Source organism: Eschrichtius robustus, chromosome 3, assembly GCF_028021215.1.
Source record: "Eschrichtius robustus isolate mEscRob2 chromosome 3, mEscRob2.pri, whole genome shotgun sequence".
NCBI lineage: Eukaryota > Metazoa > Chordata > Mammalia > Artiodactyla > Eschrichtiidae > Eschrichtius > Eschrichtius robustus.
In genome coordinates, this window is record NC_090826.1 from 142,015,271 (window position 1) to 142,041,152 (window position 25,882).

The 25,882-nt window shown below is 44.8% G+C and overlaps 1 protein-coding gene across 2 annotated transcripts in view; it reads left to right on the top strand.

The window, feature by feature from the left end:
- LAMC2 (laminin subunit gamma 2) overlaps positions 1 to 25,882 on the top strand; it is a 67,327-nt gene that overhangs the window by 25,108 nt on the left and 16,337 nt on the right. For both annotated transcript variants that reach the window (XM_068541374.1, XM_068541373.1), the window contains exons 4-13: positions 1,331 to 1,519; positions 8,491 to 8,626; positions 11,804 to 11,902; positions 15,089 to 15,225; positions 16,022 to 16,144; positions 17,055 to 17,244; positions 20,577 to 20,689; positions 23,284 to 23,502; positions 24,133 to 24,315; positions 24,953 to 25,198. In XM_068541374.1, the coding sequence (XP_068397475.1) occupies positions 1,331 to 1,519; positions 8,491 to 8,626; positions 11,804 to 11,902; positions 15,089 to 15,225; positions 16,022 to 16,144; positions 17,055 to 17,244; positions 20,577 to 20,689; positions 23,284 to 23,502; positions 24,133 to 24,315; positions 24,953 to 25,198 (1,635 nt within the window). The remainder of the gene's footprint in view (positions 1 to 1,330; positions 1,520 to 8,490; positions 8,627 to 11,803; positions 11,903 to 15,088; positions 15,226 to 16,021; positions 16,145 to 17,054; positions 17,245 to 20,576; positions 20,690 to 23,283; positions 23,503 to 24,132; positions 24,316 to 24,952; positions 25,199 to 25,882) is intronic.

Genomic DNA, 25,882 nt, shown 5'->3' on the forward strand with positions numbered 1-25,882 from the left:
TTTTTGACACCTGGCTTTGGGAGAGACACTTATGGCAGTGAGAGGGGAGGAAATACCTGTCCAGACAGTCATATTAGCGCCTCAAGAAAAGGGAACCCTCCTACACTGTTGGTGGGAGTGTAAATTGGTGCAGCCACTATGGAAAACAGTACGGAGGTTCCTCAAAAAACTAAAAATAGAATTGCCATATGATTCAGCAATCCCACTCCTGGGAGTATATCTGGAGAAAACTATAATTTGAAAAGATACATGCACCCTGGTGTTCATAGCAACACTATTTACAATAGCCAAGACGTGGAAGCAACCTAAATGTCCATGGACAGATGAATGGATAAAGAAGATGCAGTACATATACACAATGGAATATTACTCCACCACAAAAAAGAATGAAATAATGCCATTTGCAGCAACATGGATGGACCTAGAGATTATCATACTAATTGAAGTAAGTCAGACAGAGAAAGACAAATACCATATGATATCATTTATATGTGGAATCTAAAATATGGCACAAATGAACATATCTACAAAACAGAAATCTACTCACAGACATAGAGAACAGACTGTGGTTGCCAAGGTGGGTGGGGAGGGATAGACTGAGTTTGGGATTAGCAGGTGCAAACTATTATATATAGAATGGATAAATAACAAGGTCCTACTGTAGAACACAGGGAACTATATTCAATATCCTGTAAGAAACCGACCATAATGGAAAAGAATATGAAAAAGAATATATATATATGTATGTATAACTGAATCACTTTACTGAACACCAGAAAATAACAGAGCATTGTAAATCAACTATACTTCAATAAAATAAATTTTAAAAAATATTTGCTCCTCAGCCTTGATCATAACTGGAGGGACGGATGCTAGGGGTCCTGAACAGATGACACCATCGGCTTTTACACAGTCGTGCCGGAGTGCACAAGCTGGCAGTTCTCAGGTCTTCTCCAGCTCATAGACTTGTACTATGGGGTTGCACAGAATTTTAAAAATGAATTCCTTGCAAATATTTAAATCAGGACTTTTCACATAAAACCACATAATAAAGATTTTGGGTTTCTCTGGAGGAGTCGGCAACACTGACCTCATGTTCTCTCGCGTTCTCCCAGGCAACACCCGACCAGCACTGCTTCCTTAGGTAAAGCGAGAACTCTCTCCATCATCAGGTGGCCCATTTGACCCCCTTACCTTCTGCCGTTGAGCAGTTTGAATTAATATGTAGTACCCTGGGCATCATTTGTATTCATAATAATAAAACACCCGGGGAGGATTGCCCCTGACTTGTTTTCCTGCTGACGATGTCTTTTTTTTGCCCTGACCGTAGTCTGTGATTGCAGTGGGAAGTCCAGGCAATGCGTGTTTGATGAGGAACTTCACAGACAGACAGGAAATGGATTCCGCTGCCTCCACTGCAGTGACAACACGGGTGGCATTCACTGCCAGAGGTGCAAGGAAGGATTTTACCGCCAGAGAGACAGAGACCGCTGTTTACCCTGCAATTGTAACTCCAAAGGTAGCTGGATAAAGGGGGAATGAAAGAGGGAGGGGGGAGAGGAGAGAAAGGGAAGGGTGTGAGGGGGAGGGGAGAGAATGGGGAGGGAGAGAGGGGAGGGGAGAGAATGGGGAGGGAGGGAGGCGGGGAGAGAGACAGAGCAGGCCAAGAGGAAGATGTTCAGTTTCTAGAACAATTGGGAAGATACTGTTCTTTTTAGCAATTTCAATCTGAAAGGAAATATGTTTTTCTTAAGTCTGGGTTATAGGAACCAGCTGTGGTCTTTAGGGTACATTAGTCTGAATTCTAGTCCCAAGAGAGACACGCGATTACTTTCCTGGCAGATAACAGTCTGTGACCTGGGAACAAAGAAGCTTGCACTCTTCCAGTGATAGTTCTTCATATCCATAACTATCCCTTTGACTGACCTCTCAAAAAATAAGAGGTTAGAAAGATCTGTTTCTGGTGCTGTGCTGGGTGCTAGCAACATGAAGTGATACTAATAGAAGAGACAGACAAATAAATAGGCAGATTAGAGTCATTCACAGGGTTGTGAACAAGAGAAAACAGAACAACAAATAGGAAGCACCTAACAGGGTGGCTGGTTCATAGGAGAGCCTGTTTTTGTTGTTGTTGTTTGTTTGGTTTAAATGTATCACCCACTGCTGTATTCTCAGAACTATAGGTAGTTTTTGTGTACGCAGACGCACACATCCTGCTATATTCATCGTGGGCAGACAGTAAAGACAAGTTAGTAAATGTAAAGAGGGAAAGAGAGGTAAATAAGTTGGGACTTTTTAAGGCTACCTTATTTGTCTTTTATCTTCCTTGGTAGTATCTGTTTCTCCTCTTTGCCAGGAAGTGTTTAATAGCATAATATGATCAATATTAGTCTACCAAAAAGGTATAACCTTAGCGCATGGCTATGACTTAGTGTAGTTCTGTGGAGCCAGTTCTTAGCAGCAGCTGAAAGAATCTAAAAATGGGCAGATTTTGGCCTAGCCATGACTTGCTGGTAGAGTGTGTCAGGGAGCCTTATAGAAAACTGGGGTGACCCCGTGGTGATACAGACCCATATACCAGCAATCATTCCCAGATTCTTCAGACTTGCTGCTATTATACGGTTTGAGTCAGATTTGCTCAGCTTTGTGGCTTTGACTCAGCATCCAGAATCCTTTGGGTTTAGCAATTCTCCCTCTGAATCAAAGAATGTCGTAAAGAAAAATTAAAAGAAAAATGATTCGACTTTAATGGGTATTTAACCTCTCTGAAGACCCTGTATCCCCTTAGGTTATGCAGCTTTGTTGTGGGTCACTGGAGTTGGGTCACCCCAGCAAAATAATCAGCAAGAATGTGATGAGAAATATAATTGGCTCAGCTGGAAAGCCTGGCCTGAAGACAAGGTTATTAGTCTCAGAACAGACAAGGAGCCTGCAGCCTAGCAAAGAGAGATGGTAATGAAGCTTTACCACGCCATCATTTCTTTTACACTGTGTAGTCCATTGCCCACCCAGCAACAGTGAGCCTGGCTCTTTCTTTTCTTTGGGGGAATAGATATCTCAGACTCAGGGTGAACAGCCTCGTAGGAAGCAGTGGAGCCCAGCGATGATTTATATCTTGTATGATAGCTACCATGCATTACACGCTTACTCTATGCCAGGCACTTTTCTAAATGCTTTCATCCAGTAATTAATCTTCACAAATAACCCTATGAAGAGGGTGCTATTATGATTTTCATTTTACGAGTGAGGTATCCGAGGCTTAGAGAGGGAAGTTATGAAACTTGAGGGCTGAGTGGCGTGTTGGTGGCAGGAACTGTACCCACCGTGCGCCATCTCTGGCTACATGTTGGCTGCACGGGTCACTAAATCAGTGGCACAGATTTAATTCTCTATGTGATTCCTCAGTTGCCCAACCAGCCGGGAGGTATTTTTCACTTTCAAATAATAACTTCCCGAGGGAATTTGTTGTATATTCAATTTCAAATGCAGAATTCGTCTTACCAAAAGCTACCATTCCATGCATGGCAAATGAAGCCAACAGCATTCATAATCCCCAAAGTGGTCACAGATTCTGGACGTCACATCAATTTCTCCTAAATACAGCAGCTAGGCTTATTTTGAAGTGATGATTTTGTGGGCTCAGCAACAGGGCTGAATTATCCTCAGTTCTTATAACCCTGACAACGTTTTGTGGATACTTTGAAATTCACTGTGTGTGTGTGTGTGTGTGTGTGTGTGTGTGTGTGTTTTCCTCCCTCATACCTAAATTCTTGAGATCTGTGTAGACATCAATGATATTGGGCTTGTTCTCTTAATTTTATTTTGTTTACATATATATGACCCAGGCAGTGGATTACTCAAGACTAGAACATTTGAGTTATTATTTAAGACATGTCTTTAGATAATAATTTAATAATTATTAAATATAATGATTAAATAATAATAAAATAGTGCTATTTAAAAATGCAAGTGTATATATTTTTAAAGGGTTCTCAAAAGGAAGCAAGCTCTCTTGGTTTAAGTTTTAAATATTAGTCATTTTAGAATACCTTCGTGAGCCCTCAGGTGCATGTAGACTGTACTACAGAAGTCCAGAAAGTGCTTATTGAAACAGTAAGCTGTTCTTCATCTGTCCTTTAAACCCAATCGTTCACAGTCCCTAAGAGTAGCTCATGATGTAGGAATTGGGACAGGTATTTTTATTTTAACGAGATACTCTGAAAACCCAATGCTATTATTTTGGAAGTTTGGGAACATGAAATAAATCAATCCCATTCACAGTAAGGGCCTGTGTACGTTTCCATGTCAACTTTGCAAGGCTTGAAGGAGGCCTAGAAGATACGAGTATAAACTACTTTTTTGAGCACCTACCATGTGTGAGATGTTGAATCAGGCCCTTCATATATTTTATTTATTTATTTATTTATTTATTTTAACATCTTTATTAGAGTATAATTGCTTTACAATGGTGTGTCAGTTTCTGCTTTATAACAAAGTGAATCAGTTATACATATACATATGTTCCCATATCTTTTCCCTCTTGCATTTCCCTCCCTCCCACCCTCCCTATCCCACCCCTCTAGGTGGTCACAAAGCACCGAGCTGATCTCCCTGTGCTATGCGGCTGCTTCCCACTAGCTAGCTATTTTACGTTTGGTAGTGTATATATGTCCATGCCACTCTCTCACTTTGTCCCAGCTTACCTTTCCCCCTCCCCGTATCCTCAAGTCCATTTTCTAGTAGGTCTGCATCTTTTTTCCCATCTTGCCCCTAGGTTCTTCATGACCATTTTTTTTTTTTTTTTAGATTCCGTATATATGTGTTAGCATACAGTATTTGTTTTCCTCTTTCTGACTTACTTACTTCACTCTGTATGACAGTCTCTAGGTCCAAGGCCCTTCATATATTTTAGTTCAAAGTTTTACAACAGCTCTACAAGGTATGGTTGTCCCCACTTAAAGAAGGGATGAGGAGCCCTTTGCCCAAGGACACACAGCTAATCAGTGGCAGAGCTGGTATTTGAGGTGAGGTCTGTTGGACCCCAAAGCCTGGGCTCTTTTCATGTCCCCCAGCTTCTAGAACTGTATTCTTTACATTATGTCCTATGGAATATTGTGTTTCCCAAGATAATAATAGGCGTTGCCTGTAAGAATGTCAAATAATGTTTGGAAACACTGGCATTAGAAAGTTAAACAAGATTCATGCCTACTGAATGTGCTGTTATAAATCTCTGAAAGATTTAGGACGTACCATTTCCCAAACTCTTTTGAACACAGAATGCCTATTTCCATGAGATGACTGTTAATACCCATCAGAAGAGTGTTTTGTACAGTACTGTTTAGGGCTATTTTGGAAAACCCCCAAATAAAGTACAGTCTTCTCCACGTTGTAAGAATAATTTGTTGGGACTTCCCTGGCGGCACAGTGGTTAAGAATCCGCCTGCCAATGCAGGGTACCCAGGTTTGATCCCTGGTCCAGGAAGATCCCACACGCCGTGGAGCAACTAAGCCCGTGTGCCACAACTACTGAGCCCGCGCGCTGCGACTTCTGAAGCCCACGCACCTAGATCTAGCCTGTGCTCTGCAACAAGAGAAGCCACCGCAATGAGAAGCCCTCACGCTGCAACGAAGTGTAGCCCCTTCTCGCCACAACCAGAGAAAGCCTGAGCTCAGCAGTGAAGACCCAATGCAGCCAAAAATAAATAAAATTTAAAAAAAAAAAGAATAATTTGTTTCTGAAAAACTATTGTAGGGAGAGTTTTCTTAAATTGAAAGCATAATTTCCATTAATTTGAATGGAGGAAAACAATGTGTTTCTGGGTCCCAGATTAACACCCATTTATGTTAAAAATAATTAAATGGTATTAAAGAAGGAACATTTAATGTTACTCATCAGGGCATAGATTCAAACAGGAATTTACCTTCTTAGCCCTGTCTGCTCTTTGTCTCTAAATGCCAACCCCAGTGGTCTCTCCTCACTCTCATCGTGTTAAATGCTCTCTTGCCTTAGATCCTGAAAACCATCCCATCTTCCTTCTCCCTTAACTTTTCTCAGAATTCTCCTCCGTGAGACTTCTCCCTGCTCCCATCACCTTTTCCTTAATCAGTGAGGTTCCATTTCTGTCCAAGGCACCTTCCCCTCCTCTCTTCATCTGCTCCCGGAGTGACCTTACACTTGCTGTGGCTTCCTGTTCTGCCTGTGGGCTGAAGGCTCCTAAGTCTTCATCTGCAGCCTCTTTCTTGAGCTCCAGATGAACAGGTTCACCTAAGTTCATTGTGTCCCAAACTAAACTGGTTGTCTTCTCTTGATGATTCAGTGTGAGGTCCTGTTCCTCCTCTGGCCTCCTCTGGTTTGTCAGGAGCCTCATATCTAGCGGTGCCCTCTGGGGACCTGCTGTCGTCTATGTTGATCCACCCTTCCCCCATCATCCATATCCCAAGACTGTTCATTCTACATCTGCAGTGGTTCTCACAGCATGTCCCTCCTCCCCTTCTCATCCAGACTCCTCTAATCTGGGCCATCGTGTCAGGGGAGGATTTCTGCCCTGAGACCCTGCTGCTCTCCTGTCCCCAAGCCATCCTGCAGTTGCTCTAGAGCTGACCTTCTAAACTGCACATCTGATCTCGTCGCCACCTGCCTGATCCTCTGAGAACTCCCTATTATCCACAAACGGATTTGTTACCCTTCCATCAGTGCTTAATTCACCGGTAGATACGGGGAGCTAATATAAAGCGCCCAATTCAGTGTCTCACACGTAGCAGGTGCTCAAAAAATGTAGTTTATGTTATTATCACTGAGGGCCCTTTCAAGCGTTGCAAAGTTGACATGGAGACTTTCAAAGACTCTAACTGCGAATGTGACTAATTTATTTCATGTTTCACCTGCGGCTATAGATACAGAGCCAATACTTTTATTGATTTGAATTGTATCCACAAGTGAATTAAAAGTTCACAGACGGGTAAGAAATTAGAAAAAAAAGGAGCTAATGGTTAGAGTTCTGTTGACTTTATAGATTATGAATAGCCTAATCATCACAGTTAGTTGGAATATAGGGATTACTTTATAATTTCGCCAACCGCTGGGAAGTTATCAAGTAGGTGAGCCCCCTTCCACCTTCATCTTTTGGCTTTTTCCTAACTCCTTTCACAATGGCCACATCCTCTTTCTTAAGGGTTAATTAATCCAACAGATGTCTGGGCCTCTTCTCTGTGTTGGGCGCTGGGGATACAGCAGGGAACATAAGCTGAGATAGTCAGCAGTAAGCAGGGCTAAGGACTGGGGGAGCCGTGGGATGGATATTTTAGATATGAGAGTCAGAGAAGGTTTCTCTAGGGAAGTAATATTTAATCAAGATGTAAGTGCTGAGAATGGGCCAAGGAGGGGGGGGCGGTTCTGGGGAAAGAGCATTCCAGGCTGAGGGAGAAGCAGGTGCAAATGCCCAGAGGAGAGAAGCAGTTAGCAAATTCCAGGAACAGGAATGCGAGGGGAGCTGGGGAGCTGGACCTCAGTGAAGGAGAGCGGGAGATGAAGCGAGAGAGGTCGAGTCTGTAGGCCGTGGTACAGAGCTGGCACTTCATTCCGCTCAGAGTGGGGACCCCCTGGAAGACTTCAACAGACGAGTCATATGATCTGAATTCCATTTGCAGAGGAGCACTCTGGCTTCTGTAGAGAGAATGGAGCATAGGGAGGCAAGGATGGAGGTGGGAAGAAGAGTGTGAGGCAGGGTCCAGGTGAGAGAAGATGGAGGCTGGAGCTGGGGTGTGGAAGGGGGTGCGGTGAGGGGTGGCTGGATTCCAGAGTGGCACATTTTGTTATCCTGAGCGCCTCTTGCCTTTCATCAATGCTCAGTCTGCGAGGTCCCATTTTACAGAGCATGTCTATAAAAAATTAATCACAAGACAAGTACTCTAGTGCCCCAAACCAGGTAAAATGCGCAGGGTCTTCACTCCTTACAACGCGTGATGCTCCAAGGGTGAGAATTTCTGCCACTCCAGGTAGGTAGAGATGCTTTTGGTTAAGAGGCTTTTTTTTTTTTTTTTTTTTTTGAGGCTTTTTTGTACTCTTAAAATCATACCATGCAAACACTGCCCCCTAAAAGATGGCGTTTGCCTGCCAGAGATAAGGGAGAATATGGCTCACTTTCTCACCCTGTCTTTGTGGAGGCCGAAGTGCTCGTTCACCAGTGTCCCTTCTTGAGATCTCAAGGATTTGACAAACTACTTAATGTTGAAACCAGAGCAGATACATAAATCATAATGCTTTCAGGAGTCATTTCTGTTCCTTTCCCTGAAGAAGCTATCCTTGGCTGTCAGGACCTTCCCTAGTGGGTGGATGCATATCCAGATGATGTGAAAGAATTACTAGAAGCAGCAGGTGGTGGTTATTACTTAGTATTTATTGAGCTCCCATAGGGTGACGTTTTCTTCGTAATGTTGCATAAATTAAATATTTCCTTTTCTTCTTTCCTTTTCCCTACCTTGTGGTTACAGGTTCTCTTAGCATTCAATGTGACAATGCTGGACGATGCAGCTGTAAACCAGGTGTGACAGGAGACAGGTGTGACCGCTGTCTGCCAGGCTTCCACACCCTCACTGAGGCTGGGTGCACCCAAGACCAGAAGCTCCTGTAAGTGCCTGCCCCATCACTGTGGCTTCCGCTGTGAAGAATGGCGATTGTATCAACCTTAGGGACCACTTAACATTTACTGAGTAACTGAGTTACTGAAACACCGTTTCGAGGACTTCACGTGGGTTATCTCATTGACTCCTCACAATAATCCTAAAAAATTGGGATTAGCATTATGCTTGTGTTAAAGATAAGAAACTGAAATCGTGAGAGGATAAATAAGATGCCCCGTGTTGCTGGTGAGGGTGGACTTAAAATTCAGGCTCAGAGGTTTGTCTCTGGAGCCTGTGGTCTTCACCCTGACAACCGCCCCTCCTTTAGATGAACTAGGATGGAAGTAAAGAGTCCTTCAAATTTTAACCTGGAAATCATTTCAAAGAAATGGACTCGGAGTAGAACTTTCTGCATAATTTTAATCCCCTTTAGCTTGACGCATTCTCTATCCCTCCTCAACTTCCCTTTTGGAAGAAGGTGGAGCATACATTATAAATCACATGACCGACCCACAGAGATGCAGAGCCGGCAGGGTGTCGGGCTGGCTTAGAGGAGGGGGAGCTTGGCAGGGAAGCCATTGGCTAGAAGGCCACCCACAGAGGAATCGCCTCCCCATTGCCCATGTTTCCAGCCCCTTGCCCATATGAGACCCGCCCACCAGCCATGCCTGCACCATCCCCGTTACCACTGTCCCAAGTTCTCTTACCATCTGGGCCTTTATGTGAATTGTTCTCTCCCCAGCCTTCCCTGACCCCTCCCCGGGCCCTGTCTCTCTTTTGTAAACCCTTGTAAAATATGAAGTGTGTTGTATCACGGCTCCGCTCCAAATTTCCATTAGCTCCTTTCCTAACCTAGAATGAGATCCAAACTTCTTATCTAGGCAGGTAGGGCTCTGCAAGACCCTCCTGCCCCCTCCATCCTTGGCCTTAGGTTCCTGCTCCATTTCTCACCCCCTCCCAGCCTTCCTTTTCTTCTTCAAAGGAACCAAGCGTATGTGACTTCGGCCTTGGTCTAGAGCCCTCTTCCCTCCCTCAGAGCCATGCAGAGCTTCACTGGCTCCATCCCCGCCTTGTCTATCTCCTCACAGAGGCCTTCCAGACCAGCCCCCACCCCTCCGTGTTCTGACTCTGTTGTTTTACAATCTCTTATTTTCTACATGCATCTGTTTATCTGTCTCTCCCACTAGAATGTAAGCCCCACGTGGGCTTTGTCTTGTTCACCACTGCAGGAAGAGGCACATAGAGGGTGTTCCAGCTCGGTAACACTGGCGTTATGCTTTATTGCCATTGCTGTTCGTGTATCTGCCCTGCCTTGAGACTCCTAGAGAGCAGGGCTATTTCCTATTTCTTATTATCCCTGGTGCTTAGCAACCAGCAGATGCTGAACACATGTTTCTCAGAGGATCCTGATAATGGTATAGAGGGACCAAGATGGGGAGGAGACTGTGGGAATTGAAAGATGAAGATTGGGAGAGAAATCTTCAGGTAGCCTGCTAGGACTTGGCGTCTGACTGGATGAGGAATGTGAGGGAGAAGGAGGAGTCAGATGCAGGCTTGGCAGGATTTGACGGGGTCATGGGGCAGTCAGGGGAGGAGACAACAGGGAAAAGACAACAGACTTGGTTTTAGATGCGTGAGATAAACACATGTGCTTATGTGCCAAACTCAGTGCCAGAGACCCGTGCTTTGATTAGTCAGAGATCAGTCATTAGTCAAAGCTCTAGTCTGCACAAGTCAAGGAGATGGTGCTAAAATTAAATGATGAAAATACTGATTTATTTTCATTGAGAAAGTCTTGCGACCAAAAAAAAAAAAAGAAAATCAGCGAAACTAGTAGCAATTTAACTCCTAGGTATACATTCGAGAGATATGAAAACATATGTATCTGCACAGAAACTTGTACACAGATGTTCACATTAGCACTATTCATAATAGCTAAAAAGTGGAAACAACCCAGATGTCCATTCCAATGAATGGATGAACAAACTGTGATATATTCACGTGACAGGATTTTATTCAGCCATAAAAAGAAGGAGCTACTGATACATGGTACAACGTGGATGAATCTTGAACACATATTAAGTGAAAGAAGCCAAACACAAAAGGCCACATGTTGTACCATTCCATTTATAGGAAATGTTCAGAATAGGCAAATCTACAGAGACAAAAGTTGGTCAGTGGTTGTCTAGGGCTGGAGGGAGGGAATGGGGGTGATTCCTAAAGGACACGGGGTATCTCTCTGGAGTAATAAAAATGTTCTAAACTTGGTTGTGGTGCTGGTTGCACAACTCTGAGGATACACTAAAACCCATTGAATTGTGTACTTTAAATGGGTGAATTACATGGTGTGAATTACATGGTGTGAATTATATGTCAATAGAAGTGTCACCAGAAGAAAGAACTAAATGAACCAAAAACAAGTAGATGGAATTAATCAGGGTGAAAGCAGACACCATTGAATTAAACAATAGGGAAACAAATGATAACTTTTTTTTTTTAATGTCAACTGACCCACACAGTCAACCAAACCAAACTAAACAGCTTTGTGATGAATGTGGTTTACATTCTGGGGCAAACCCCTCCTCTTTATAGGAGTGGGTAGCAAACAGTTCCTGGACTGGCTGCCGGCCACAGACCACACTTTGAGTAGCACTGGCATGGACAAATTCTTTTTTTGAAAATTATTATTATTATTTTAATTATTAGCACCTTTAATTAATTAATTATTTACTTATTTGGCTGTGTTGGGTCTCCGTTTCTGTGCGAGGGCTTTCTCTAGTTGCGGCGAGCGGGGGCCGCTCTTCATCGCGGTGCGCGGGCTTCTCACTATCGCGGCCTCTCTTGTTGCGGAGCACAGGCTCCAGACGCGCAGGCTCAGTAGTTGTGGCTCACGGGCCCAGCTGCTCCGCGGCATGTGGGATCTTCCCAGACCAGGGCGCGAACCCGCGTCCCCTGCGTTGGCAGGCGGATTCTCAACCACTGCGCCACCAGGGAAGCCCCAACAAACAAATTCTTAAAGGGTCTGAGAGAGATTAGCATGGACAAGAATAGCTAAGAGAGGCCTCATTGAAGATGAAAGATTGACTCAAGTTGGTGACATTTGCTTATGAGTGCTTGATCTTCACGTGTACAGTTGCAAAGTATTTGGAAACACACCTCTAATTTTCTTTTTCTTCTTTCTCAGAGACTCCAAGTGTGACTGTGATCCAGCTGGCACCTTGGGGCCCTGTGACACAGGCCGCTGTGTCTGCAAGCCAGCTGTCACCGGAGGGCGCTGTGATAGGTCTGTGTGAACTGTGACCCTACGGACACAGCAGGGTGTCCCTTGGCAACTAGCATGAGAATTCATCCTCAGTGCAATTACGGAAAAGGGACACTTAACAAATGTTGATGACCTTCTTCCTGCCCCCTGTCCTCAAAAACTAGGCTTTATTTATTTATGTTTAATTTTACTTTTTGGCCGCGCTGCATGGCGTGGAGGATCTTAGTTCCCCGACCAGGGATCAAACCCGTGCCCCCTGCATTGGAAGCGCAGAGCCTTAACCACTGGGACTTCCCTCAAAAGCTAGGCCTTAAAAAAAGTGCAACCAAGGCCCCAAATCTCACTGGACTCCAAGCTTTTGCTCTGGGTCCCTTCTCTGTTTATGCTGTGACCCCGGTGAGTCCCTGGCCAGCTGGCTCTGAATCCCAGGTGCTCTATACAAGGTGGTACGCTGCGATGAGGTCACATGACTCAACCTGGTCCCAGGAAAGGCCTGGTCTAATTAAGCATGTTGGGAAAATCTTAGTAAGTGGGAATATCACAGTGTATGGCCACAGATAACCGTCTCGTGCTGAGAAGGACCGGGGCTGGGATGGTGGTCACGTGCACACACGTGAACTATGGGGGAGATGTAAGAGCCCTTTGGGTCCCAAACCACGCTGGGGCAGGTGGTGCAACCAGGTCGATCCGCCTTCAGTTGCTGCTGCCGGAAATTCCTTAAGTACAAACTGTGCCCAGACTTAAAACTCTTCCCTCCCCTGAGATTGTTTTCAGCAGAGGGCTTTGAGGTAGGCCCCAGAGGTAAAGGCTTCCCCCTTATTTCCTTAAAAGAAAGAAAGCAGTTCTTTGGCACCCTGCCATTCACGTATACCTGGGCAGAGGAAATGCCAGGCACATTCCTGGCTTTTGTTTTCAGGGGGTTCTTTGCTGCTGAGGTGGGGGGGGTGAGGAAACATAGCTTTAAGTGTTAAAAAAGGAGTCACTTTTTGAAAGCATTTTAAATTTCAAAATAGAACACAGAAATAGAAAGTCACATAAAACAAATGTTGTCAGCAGCGCCAATTATATGAAACGGACCTTTGCTAAAAATGTGCCAGCCCCATAACAACCTCCCTCCTTCCTAGAAGTCACCACTATTCTGACTTACTTACTTTTCTTCATAGTTAATTACCCAAGTACATCCTTAAACACTGTGGTTTAGTTTTGCCTGATTCCCTTCACTTCCCTCCCCCCACCTCCCTTCCTTTATCATTCCCTCTCCACCTTTTCTGTGCCTCCCCACTTCTTTCCTCCACTCCTCCCTCCTTCCTTCCCTCTTTCCTTCCTTCCTTGGTTTTTTTTTTTTTTTTAATTTTATTTATTTATTTATTTATTTATTTATTTATTTATTTATGGCTGTGTTGGGTCTTCGTTTCTGTGTGAGGGCTTTCTCCAGTTGTGGCAAGCGGGGGCCACTCCTCATCGCGGTGCGCGGGCCTCTCACTATCACGGCCTCTCTTGTTGCGGAGCACAGGCTCCAGACGCTCAGTAGTTGTGGCTCACGGGCCCAGTTGCTCTGCGGCATGTGGGATCCTCCCAGACCAGGGCTCAAACCCGTGTGCCCTGCACCGGCAGGCAGATTCTCAACCAGTGCGCCACCAGGGAAGCCCCCTTCCTTGGTTTTTAATCTCTTTTAATCTGAAGGTTTCCTCCACAGAAACTATAATGATTTTTTAAACCCTTTCTCCATAGAAAAAAAAACCCAACTTATTTATTTACAGCTGGTCTCTGAAGCATCTGTTGTTCACGGCTAAACTGCTTTTCTGTGATTTTGCACAATGAACATATTCTTGACATATAGTCCAGTGGATTAGACCACGTAATTTTTCAGCAGATATACCTGAGTTTGAATTTTGTCTCAGCCACTTACCAGCTGTATGACCTTGAACAAGCTTCTTAACCTCTCTGGCCTTGGTCTTATCATCTAAGAAAACTGGAAACAATTCCCATCTCATAAGGTTGTAGTGAGGATTAAATGAGGGAGTATAAGTAAGGTGCCTGGCATATCACAAGTGCTAAATAAATGATAATCGAAACTACCATTATTTCATGTAGAAGGATGTCGTTAACTTGAACAGAAAACAAATCCTTCCCGGCTTCCCCTGCCCTCTTCTCTATGACCCCAGCCTCCGGGACTTGTCTGCCAGCTGCGGTCCTCCGAGAAGTCACCGGAGGGCTTGAGCTAGGAGCAGAGGGGAGGCCAGCCTACATTTTGCTTTTGTAGGAGCCTCTAGCCATCCTTTTTTGGCATAACCTCACCTGCCCCCTCCCCTGGGGGTCAGAGCCCAGGTACAAGGGGCAGGGATGGTGGGCAATGCCAGGGAGGATGGTCTGGGAGGGGTCAGTACAGCTGAGTGGGTGCTGGGGCGGGAGCATTTGCCTTTCTTTTGCTGGCCCCCACTTCCCACCCTTTTGCCCCCGTTAAATACTTACTCCAGGACAGGGCCAGCTCTGCATATCCCTACCTGACCCCTCCCCATCTTGCCCACTCAATTCCTCACCAAGGATGGGAAAAATCACTGTTTCCAGACCATCACGTCAAACGTGATACTGCTTTACCAGAGCAAGAGAAAGTGAATATTCTTCATGCTTTCTTTTTAAATTAATTACTTAATTAATTAATTGACTGTGTTGGGTCTTCGTTGCTGTGCGCGGGCTTTCTCTAGTTGAGGAGAGTGGGGCTACTCTTCGTTGCAGCGCACGGGCTTCCCATTGTGGTGGCTTCTCTTGTTGCGGAGCACAGGCTCTAGGGGTGTGGGCCCAATAGTTGTGGCACGCGGGCTTCAGTAGTTGTGGCTCACAGGCTCAGTAGTTGTGGCTCGTGGGCTCTAGACAACAGGCTCAGTAGTTGTGGTGCACGGGCTTAGTTGCTCTGTGGCATGTGAATCCTCCTGGACCAGGGATCGAACCCGTGTCCCCTGCACTGGCAGGTGGATTCTTAAGCACTGCGCCACCAGGGAAGCCCTTTCATGCTTTCTTAATGGGGAGCTGTGATTTGTCCATCGGGGGGTCTGGGAGTGGTGGGTGGTTTGTGCAACTTAGTATTTCTCACCTCTGGGAATTAATGGGCCGGGTGGAAGAGAAAGTAGAAATGATCAGTTGTCATATTCTCTATAGGGACAAGAAATAACCTATAATATTGTCCTGATTTCTAAAACATCACTGCAGATGCCGACCAGGTTACTATCACCTGGATGGGGGAAACCCTGAGGGCTGTACCCAGTGTTTTTGCTACGGGCATTCAGCCAGCTGCCAAAGCTCTGGAGACTACAGTGTCCATAAAATCACCTCTACCTTCTATCAAGGTAAAGCGATCTGTTTTCTAGGTTTTTTCCTTTTAATGTCGTATAGGGTTTTGTGCTTATAGACTTCCGTCTGCAGGATGGGGTCCTTGAGTCATCTTTAGCAACTCTCTTCTCGCTTTAAATGTGTATTATTTTGTCAGGCAATAAGGAAGAGCCTAGTGTCTTGTAAAAGTTATAGCTGAATGGTTTACTCAGACCAGCTTATGAATAACTTAAAAAATAACTAAAAAGAGACCAGATTTTCATCTCCCTGCATTTCCCATCCCATCTATTTTAAAACCACAAAAGAGTCATTCTTTTGGATTGAAGGGCTTAACATGAGTCTTCCTGGAATTCACATTCACTAATAATACCGCTTTCACATACGCCAAACGAGTTAATTTATGTGAAATTAGTTATCAAGCTACAAAGCACTCTAAAAATATAAAGATTAATATGATTTCAACTCTGAGTTTCTCTTTGAACATACTGGACCCTCTTACCTCACTAAGGCCAGACCCTGTTTATGTAAATAAAATAAAAATACAAATTACAGGCAGATGAAAACATGCTCTCTTATTCCAAGAGTCAGACTTGGAGACAAGAAGTCAAAGCCGCTGTAGGGTAGGAGCGGGTGAAGGTGAATACAAAGTAGAGAGGTGCATAGGGGATTTTGAGGATGGTACACGAATGTGGAAACATTAAGAAATCCCCACTTGTTACTCACCGCTAGTGAGTAGCAATCAAGTCTTGGCTTGTTTAGCTCAGTAGATGTTGAGGTTTGTCCAAATGAAGAGTGGTTTTATTTGTGTTTCAGATGTTGATGGCTGGAAGGCTGTCCAAAGAAATGGGTCTCCTGCAAAACTCCAGTGGTCACAGCGCCATCAAGATGTGTTTAGCTCAGCACGACAGTCAGACCCTGTCTATTTTATAGCTCCTGGTATGTATGGTATTTTTCCTGTAGAAGCCAACTTAGAAGACTAAGAAGTCAGGATAGAAAAATGGGTTTAGAAAATGTGGACATCTTATCACTTAGTGTTCTGGGCAGTAGTATCTCCAGAAGACAATTGGGGCTTCAGCCCTTTTTGACAAAGTCATGGCACAGTACAGCAGAACTGGGTGTCCAGGTGGTCAGACCCTGGTTCAGGTCCCTACTTCAGTCAAATGGGAAGTTTCTAGGTTTCCCATCAAGACAAGACATAAGGACAGTGGTCAAATCTGTGGGTCTACTGAGAAACAGATGGAAAAGTGAAAAGAAAGCATTTCTCAAAGCTTTAAACCGCTTGTAAATTTTAAAAATATACATTAGTCAGAGAAGCTGGATGGAAAAGCTCTGGCTAGAATTTTAATCCTAGTTCATATCCTTAGCTAATACGTGATTCCTGGGCAAGGTGCTCTCTTAACCTTTCCAAACTTCAGTTCCCTCAGCTGTTGAATGCGAAGAATAATGACAACCTCCACGAATTATTGCCATCCAATGTGATGATGTCAGTGAAAGTATTCTGTAAACTAGAAAGCATTATGTAACAAATGGTATTATTGCTGATAGACCTGGGATCTTTACATATTGGTCTGTCATAGGGGCCAGGCTATGAATCATGTAATGGATGGAATCGTCTTATAATGAGGCCCTTTTAGCGTTTCAGTAACTAACCTTTCTTTGTGGCCAAGAGCTGCACGGCCATGTCCACTGCCATGAACTGGCTCTTCTGGCAGGGTGGTTGGGGAGGGGTGATGGGTGGGTAACATAGGACCCCAAGAGAAATTGCCAACATCGATGAAAACTTACTCACTCCTTTGCTTCTCCAGTCTCAGAACTGACCTCAATCTTTTCGAATTCTATTTCACAGCCAAATTTCTTGGGAATCAACAGGTGAGCTATGGACAAAGCCTGTCTTTTGACTACCGTGTGGACAGGGGAGGCAGACACCCATCCGCCCATGATGTGATCCTGGAAGGTGTTGGTCTACGGATCTCAGCTCCCTTGATTCCACCTGGCAAGACACTGCCTTGTGGGGTCACCAAGACTTACACTTTCAGGTAAAGAGAGAGACCACAAGTGGGTCAAAGAGAGCAAACTGTGATTGAAGTCTGATTCCTTTGTTCATCCAGTCATTATTCATTGGTTCAACAAGCTTTTCTGAGCACCTTTTATGTACCAAACATGGTGTTATGTGCTGAGACAGGTCATGATTGCTGCCCACAAGCCCCGGACAGGCTAATGGGGGAGAAAAATAAACAGATGATTATAGTGCAGCTTGTAAGGGACAAGGTGGACACAGGTGCTTTGAACACACACAGGAGATATCAGTAACTCACACTGGAGTGATCAAGGAAAGCTTCCCAAGAAGATGTGACAAGTGAAGGGCCACTCTTTAAGGAAAGAAAAGGGGGGAAGGTTAACATGGCAGAAGAAGTATGTTTGAGGAAGTTTCGTACATTTAGGAAATTCTAAGTGGTTAAGCATGAGTGGGGCATGGGGTCAGGGAGAGGAATACAGTGAGAAGTGAGGTCAGAGAAAGAGGCTGAGGTAAAGTCATGGATGGCCCCATGTGTGTCTAAGGAGGTTACATGTTATCCTGTGGAATGGGATACTTTTTGAAGTATAATTGACCTATAGCACTATGCTAGTTCCAGGTCCAAAACATAGTGATTTGATATTGCTATACATTACAAAACGATCACCCTGATAATTCTAGTTACCACCTGTCACCATACAGTGTTATTATATTATTGACTATATTCCCCAGGATGTACATTTCATCCCTGTGGCTCACTTATTTTATAACTAGAAGTTGGTACCTCTTAATCTCCCTCACCTATTTCACTCATCCCCCCACACCCTCCCTTCTGGCAAATACCTGTTTGTTCTCTGTATCTATGAGTCTGTTTTTGTTCTGTTCTGTTTGTTTGTTTTTTAGATTTCACATATAAATGAAGTCATATGGTATTTGTCTTTCTTTGTTTGAATTATTTCACTTAGCATAATACCCTCTAGGTCCATCCATGCTGTTGCAAATGGCAAGATTTCATTCTTTTTTATGGTTGAGTAATATTCCATTGCATACACACACACACACACACACACACACACACACACACACACATACATATATACCACATCTTCTTTATCCACTATTAATGGATACTTTCCATATCTTGGCTATTGTAAATAATGCTGCAGTGAACATAGGGGTGCATATAGCTTTTTGAATTGGTATTCTTGTTTTTTTCAGAAGAGTACCCAGAAGTAGACTTGCTGGATCATACGGTAGTTCTATTTTTACTCTTTTGAGGAAACTCCATACTGTTTATCATAGTGCCTGCACCAATTTACATTCCCATCAACAGTGCGAAATGTTCCTCTTTCTCCACATCCTTGCTAACACTTGTTATTTGTTGTCTTTTTGATAATAGCCATTCTGACAGGTGTGAGATGATATCTCATTGTGGTTTTGATTTGCATTTCTTTGATGATTAGTGATGTTGAGCATCTTTTCATGTGTCTGCTGGCCATCTGTATGCCTTCTTTGGAAAACTGTTCATTGAGGTCCTCTGTCCACTTTTTAATTAAGCTGTTTGTTTCTTTGATGTTGAGTTGTATAAGTTATTTATATATTTTGGATATTAATCCCTTATCAAATATATCATTTGCAAATATTTTCTCTCTAGAATGGGAATTTTGAATGGTGGGTACAGAGAGTTCAGGGGAGGGGGCCGTGCCTATTAAGTGCTTAGTACTGTGTCAGAGGCTGAGAATTCAAGATGAAGAAACGTGGTCTTTGTCCTTCAAGAGCTCTTGTCTAGTAGGATATGTAACATGTCAAAAAGCAAACATAACACAATACAAAATCTCTTCAGTGGTGGTGCATGCTCATGGGGAGTTGGGAGGAGAGGAAAGAGTCTTAGTTCTGCCTGGAGGAGCCAGGAAGAACATTACTAAGGACACAGTGTGTGGACTGAGAACAGGAAGAAGCACAGGGCTTTCCCAGTGACAAAATCAGGACAACCCGTACATGTGAGTATATGTGGGAATGTGGAAAGGCATAATACAGGGGATTGGTAAGCAGTATTTATGGCTGGAACACAGCGTGTATAGGGGAGACGGGCAGATAAGATTGAAAACGCTGGAAAAAGACCCAGCATGGTGGTTCTTGGATGTCATGTCAAGGTGCTGAGATCTTGCCCATGCCTACAAGATGATGGAAAGCTATTGAGAGATTGGAAGTCGAGAATTGGCGTGATCAGGTGTGAAGGCTGGGTGCAAATACTGTGTGGAGGACAGTTTGGGTAGGGTCTTTAATTGAACCACCAGGACACATTCACAGTGGTTCAAGTGAGGTTGTTGGGGACCTACCCCAGGGCAGAGGTAAAGGGAATAGAGAATAGAAGACCCACAGCACACAAACAATGTGTTCTTAAATAACTGAGTGCAACTTATTCGAACGATACAAACACCCAGCTCTCCACGCGGGAACACCCATTCCCACCTTCTCAGCTTGGTGAACTTACTCTTTAAGATTCAACTTACAGGTTTTTCCTTTGTATTAGCCTTCTCAGAGTCCTAGGTCAAGTTACAGTCATCCTGAGTTTCTATGGCATCCTGTTCCTGCCTTTGTTATAGCCCTGTCTGCATTGTATCATAATTATTTGTTTACCCGCCACTCCTGGGAGACACTGATCACCTCACTCTACTTGTCTTTGTATCCTCCGTCCTGATACAGCTTCTGGCTCAAACCAAGTGCACAGTAAACAGTTATTTCACGAATCAGTGGATGAAACAAAAGGGTTAGTATTGTTCCTGGAAGCACTATTCCAGTAGAAATCAAAACAACATAAAGAAGAATAGTACAGGGGCTGGTGATGTGATGCGTTGAGGCAACATGACGCCAAACTAGGAAGTATTAGATGTGGACAGTGTAGAAGGTGGAAGCTGACTTTTGAAAATAGGAGGTGAAATGTGCTCAGATAACAAATCATTTAAACTACGAAACCAAGAATGAATGATGGCCCTTGAGGATCAGAGCTTCTGGAACTCAGAGATGTTCCTGCTATTAGGTTCTGTGTGACCAAGAATAGAAAGTGGTCTCTGAGGACTTGGACCAGCACTGGATGCTGTGACCCCGGGAGCTCGGCTTCCTGCACTGGGATGCCCTCCATCAAATCCTGTGGGGCTTGCACTCCCCATGGAGTGAGAAAGTTCCAGGCTTGTACCTATGGGGATGTGGCTACCAGCCCTTCATCCCCGTACAAGCAGGGCTGTGAAGGGGCTTAGCTATCCCCCCATTCTCAGGCATAATTTGTATCGGGTATACGCATTATAGGATTTGATAAGAGCTGGATTTTTCAGCTTTTGCTCTTAAATCATACAGATTAAATGAAAATCCAAGCAGTAATTGGAGCCCCCAGCTGAGTTACTTTGAGTATCGGAGGTTACTGCAGAACCTCACAGCCCTGCGGATCCGAGCTACCTATGGAGAATACAGTAAGTGGCTAAAAGAAATGAATTTCTCTCTTCTTAGGTTTTAGTTTAATTTGCTTCAGCTCTCTAAGGTGGTGACAGTCTCCAAACAATTAAACAAACTACTTAATGGTTTTGATGTCGAGTCTCTGATTGGGTCTAGATTTGTACATTCTAGAAGAAGTTGTTAAGAAGGAATGTTTCTTGAAAAGAGGTCAGCACCAATGAAGAATGAATGATGCTTCCTTGCTAAAGAGCCTCTGAATTTAGATTACAGCTGATTATTTGCAGAAGATAACCTACAGCAAAAGGCACGTTCCCTTTACTCGGAAATCGCATCTACAACACTGTTCTCTTTATTTCTTGAGTAACATTCCTTTGGGATTATTCTCCGTGTTACCACGTTCCGAGATCACCATGTATTCTGTTAATTCCTATTATTGAACTTCTATATACTATGTACTATGTTGGGTACTCCTAACCTCGATTGGGATTATTTAAATGAGACCTCCCTTAAGCTTTTTAGCACACATGTAAAAAGGAAGCATGGCTGGCATGCACCATTTCCATGTCACTGATATAGCGAATAAAGCAGGAAGTAGAAAAGGTGCTTACTAACAATTTATTGAATCTTTACTATGTGCCAAGCACACTACAATACATGCATTGTCTCATTTAATTCCACAAGAAACATAGGAGGTAGATACCACTGTCCTTTCTCTTCTACTGTTGAGGAAACACAGTCATCGAGGTGTTTTGTGACTTGCCCAATTCACACAGATAGTGAGGATTGAGCCAGAATTTAAACCCTGATTTTTCTGACACCAGAGCCTATGCAGTCAGTCATGATGAACTGCTATATCTTTATGCATGGCATAGTGGGTGAATACCAACTGTCTTTGATAGGGCTATCAATGAAAAAATTCATCAATAGTCAATCTAAGAGGCACAGTGGTTAAGAATCCACCTGCCTATGCAGGGGACACGGGTTCGAGCCCTGGTCCGGGAAGATCCCACAGGCTGCGGAGCAACTAAACCCGTGTGCCACAACTACTGAGCCTGCACTCTAGAGCCTGCGAGCCACAACTACTGAAGCCCACGCACCTAGAGCCCATGCTCCACAACAAGAGAAGCCACCACAATGAGAAGCCCGCACACCGCAATGAAGAGTAGCCCCCGCTCGCAGCAACTAGAGAAAGCCCGCGTGCAGCAACGAAGACCCAACGCAGCCAAAAATAAAATAAATAAATTTTAAAAAATTGTCAATCTAAGAAAGAAATGGAAAATCTTATTCGAGCCAATATGAGAATTATAACTCAGAAAACAGTCTCTTGGAGAGTTCTGAAGACTGTTCCAAAAAGGTAAAGGGGGAAGCCAGTATATATGTGATTTGGGAAGAGGGTACGTGCAATCAAGCACACATCTTGGTAGAAGGTTACTGCTATTTGCAAGGAACAGATACCTTAGTTAATGGTTTAAGTGCTTTTCTAAGTACGGGATGATGCAAGAAACTGGGTTCATAAAATTTTCTCCTGAAAATATCTAACTCTCTGAGGGCCAGTTCTGTCAGGTTTCCTAGAGTACAAAGTGCCTCATCCTGATCTTCGTCCTGAATTCCTTTCAGGATGTCCTGTAGGTCAGCGACTGCAGTGGCTAAAGACTTGATTCTTGTAGAACTGGATAGTGGGCAACATTCTTTATTTTACAATCCCTTCCCTTTCGGTCTTAAGTTCAACCAAGGTTTGGGAGGCATTTTGTGACCAGTTGCTAGGAATGCGCATTCCCAGGTCAGGCGAGGATTTCGTTGACAGCCCACAGAACGTGCTATTACTGGACGAGGTTCAGTCAACAGTAGCCAAAAGCCTCTGGACCGCCTGTCTTTCTAGTCTGTTATGGTCCAGGAGATAGTTCCCTCTTGTTGCTTCTTCCCATATCTAGAGTTATTATGCATGATTACAATCTTATAGAACTATATATTTGATCAAATTGTTTCAAGTTGCCTAATCATCATTAATTTTATCTGAGGCTCAATCACACACTTGGTAATGCAAGAAACAATAATCTTGTAAAATAGGCAGCATATAATATAGCTAGTAACATTAATAGGTCATAAACAAGTATTTAAGCTAAGAACTTCCATTAAGTGCGGCCCAGGATCTCCCCAGGTCGTCTGACCAGTCTGTTCTGCGCTAATTGCTATCTTTAAGGGAAATGATATATTGGCATTGTACATAAAGTTTACCAAAGATGTCTGCACATACAAGGCGAGTAGTGGGTCATCATGACCCCTTAAAGGATTGACAAAGGAATGTTATCATCTAAGGAGTTACATGGCTGGCGCCAGAAGGAGAAAAATTGATCTTTATGGTTCAGCAGGTATTTCTGCCACAGGGGAGGTCTGGTTAACACATAATGCAGATGTACAATGCAACTAGAGAGGAAGGAGGAGGCCAAAGGGCAGAGAAAAAGTTTCATGTTTAAATTTTTCTTGTCTTGCCTTAAAAATGTGACTTTTCATTTTATCAGGGAGTTAAGAAAAAGAAAATCCAATGAGAGGCCTGACTTTAGATCCTTGGACCTTACCACTTGCTGCTTCTAACGTGTTCCCTCTCTTGCAGGTACTGGGTACCTTGACAATGTGACCCTGATCTCAGCTCGCCCCATCTCTGGAGATCCAGCACTATGGGTTGAACAATGTGTATGTCCTGTTGGGTACAAGGGACAGTTCTGCCAGGAATGTGCTTCTGGCTACAAAAGAGATTCAGCCAGACTGGGACCTTTCGGCACCTGTATTCCATGTAACTGCCAAGGAGGAGGGGCTTGTGATCCAGACACAGGTGAGTGAAATGACACCTGGACCAGATGGCTGGGGGCACAGCCAGGTGACTGAGGTCTCCCGCGGAAGAGAGAGCTGTGTAGGAAAGACCATGCCTGAACTCATTTCAGAGATGGGAAAGGATTAAGGGAAGCAGGGCTGGAGTCGGGGAAGATGGACATGGCGCTTTATTACACTCAATCCTTTTCATTATGGAAATGCCACAGGGTTGTGAGAAAGGTGCCAGGTTACAGGAAATGGCTGTCATGGTTCAGTGCTGGGTGGGGGAATTGGTGTCGAGTTGCAAGCATTGTACGGGGAGATCAAAGGCAATGTCAGGACTGGAATGAATGTGCCGACAAATGGTGTCAGGCCTTGGGGGACAGGGGAGCAGTGTTAAGTTATGGATGGTAAAGGAAGTGTATGTCTGCTTAGCCTGGGAGAGTGAGGGTGAGATTCAGGGTCGTGGCCATGTTTAGAGTTGGTACTAGGGCAGAGGAGAGTGCCAGCACTCAGGCACTCTGGGGAAAGCTTCAGAAAGGCAGGCTGTGAGTTACTAAGCTCTGACTTGCACATGTCATGCGTATTAAAGCAAGCGTACAGTTTAACCCTGCTCATTTCTCTGCTCCTCCATTCTTCCTCTGCCTCCCAGGAGATTGTTATTCAGGGGATGAAAACCCTGACATCGAGTGTGCCGACTGCCCCATTGGTTTCTACAACGACCCGCATGACCCCCGCAGCTGCAAGCCCTGCCCCTGTCGCAATGGGTTCAGCTGCTCCGTGATGCCCGAGACAGAGGAGGTGGTGTGCAATAACTGTCCCCACGGCGTCACTGGTGAGGCCAGCTGCCTGCCCTGTCCTGTTGCCGTGAATCTGCAAGGATAGCTACTATTCCAAGGGATTCCCAGGGAGTTTTCATTACTCAGGGTTAGTCTAAATGGGCTCATTTTAAAGATAAGAAGAGCTCGTCGATGCCTGAGAGCTGAAGTGGATTGAGGAAGGGCAGAGTGTACAGTTACAGGGAGGAAACATCTAAAGCTGTTTTAGGAGGTTTGTAATTAGGAGATGAAGTTTTCAGATGAAATACAGGGTTTAACTAAGTTTTTAAAAATGAACCAAGGTGAAGAAGGAAAACTTAGTGGCCTTATAAATGTCGCCTCTCTCTGCTGGTCAGTCTGAAAGAAGAGTTTATCTTCAGCAGCAGCAGTCTTGGTGGTATGGGTCTCAATCTGACTTTTTCCCAGTCAGCTAGTTAACCGGCAGGAAGGCTCCTAGTGGCGCTTGTGTTCTAAAATCTGTGACCACCGCGGAGTGGAAGAGCCAGGCCCTGGCCGTGGGCGCCTGCTCCTGAAGCTACTGTTCTGGGGTGCACGGGGGAAGCTCCTCTAGAGGGCTATTTATACTTTCGGCCTCTGCTTCTGGTTTTGCTGCCAATGGATGATCGCTTGGACTTGGCTCTTTGTTCCTTCCAGGTGCCCGCTGCGAGCTCTGTGCCGATGGCTACTTTGGGGACCCCTTTGGGGAACACGGCCCAGTGAGGCCTTGTCAACCCTGTCAGTGCAACAACAATGTGGACCCCCGTGCCTCTGGGAACTGTGACCACCTGACGGGCAGGTGTCTGAAGTGCCTCCACGGCACAGCCGGTACCCACTGTGACCAGTGCCAAGCAGGCTACTTTGGGGACCCCTTGGCTCCCAACCCAGTGGACAAGTGTCGAGGTAGGACTGCACCCCTAGACGGATTGGACAGCCTGTGTGTGCGTGTGTGTGCGTGTGCGCACGCCTGTGTGTGTACACGTGTAAGAACACACAAATCAGCAAGGCCAACAGCAGGTAATATCGTGATGCTACTTTGGTTTCTCTGACTGACTGGCTCGTGAACAGCCTGGACCTTTCGCCTGTCAGAGGTCTTAAGACCAGTGTCCCCTGCATCAGGGCTCTGGAGTCAGAGCTGGAGGGTGTTGAAAGGGTTAAAGCTGGGCGGGAGAAGTGCAAAAGGTCAGGTTTACGCTCCAGAGTGGAAGAGGAGATGAAATGGGGCTGCTTCCAGCACCCAGTCCTGAGTCTGGTAGGCAGGGAGGGGCTGCCAGACCCGTAAGCGGAAGGTGATAAAGGGCTCGAGACTAAGCCTGAACACACTGAAGTGGGAGGGGAGTGGGCTGTAAAGCAGTTGAAGAGACCCTCTCAGGAAGTCAGTGCGATTGATGTACAGAAAGGTAACAGTCCAAACGTCTCCTAAGGAGACTGGGCTTCAAAGCAGTAGCTCCCGTGGAGCATTCCTGGGGGCCGCTTCAGATCAAAGCATGAATGTGCAGATCAGGCCTCTTGCTCAGCCCTTCTTTCAAACCTTCGAACGTGTTCTGTTCTAGAGGCAAATTCCGTTCTAGGGAGCTGGCCTACCCC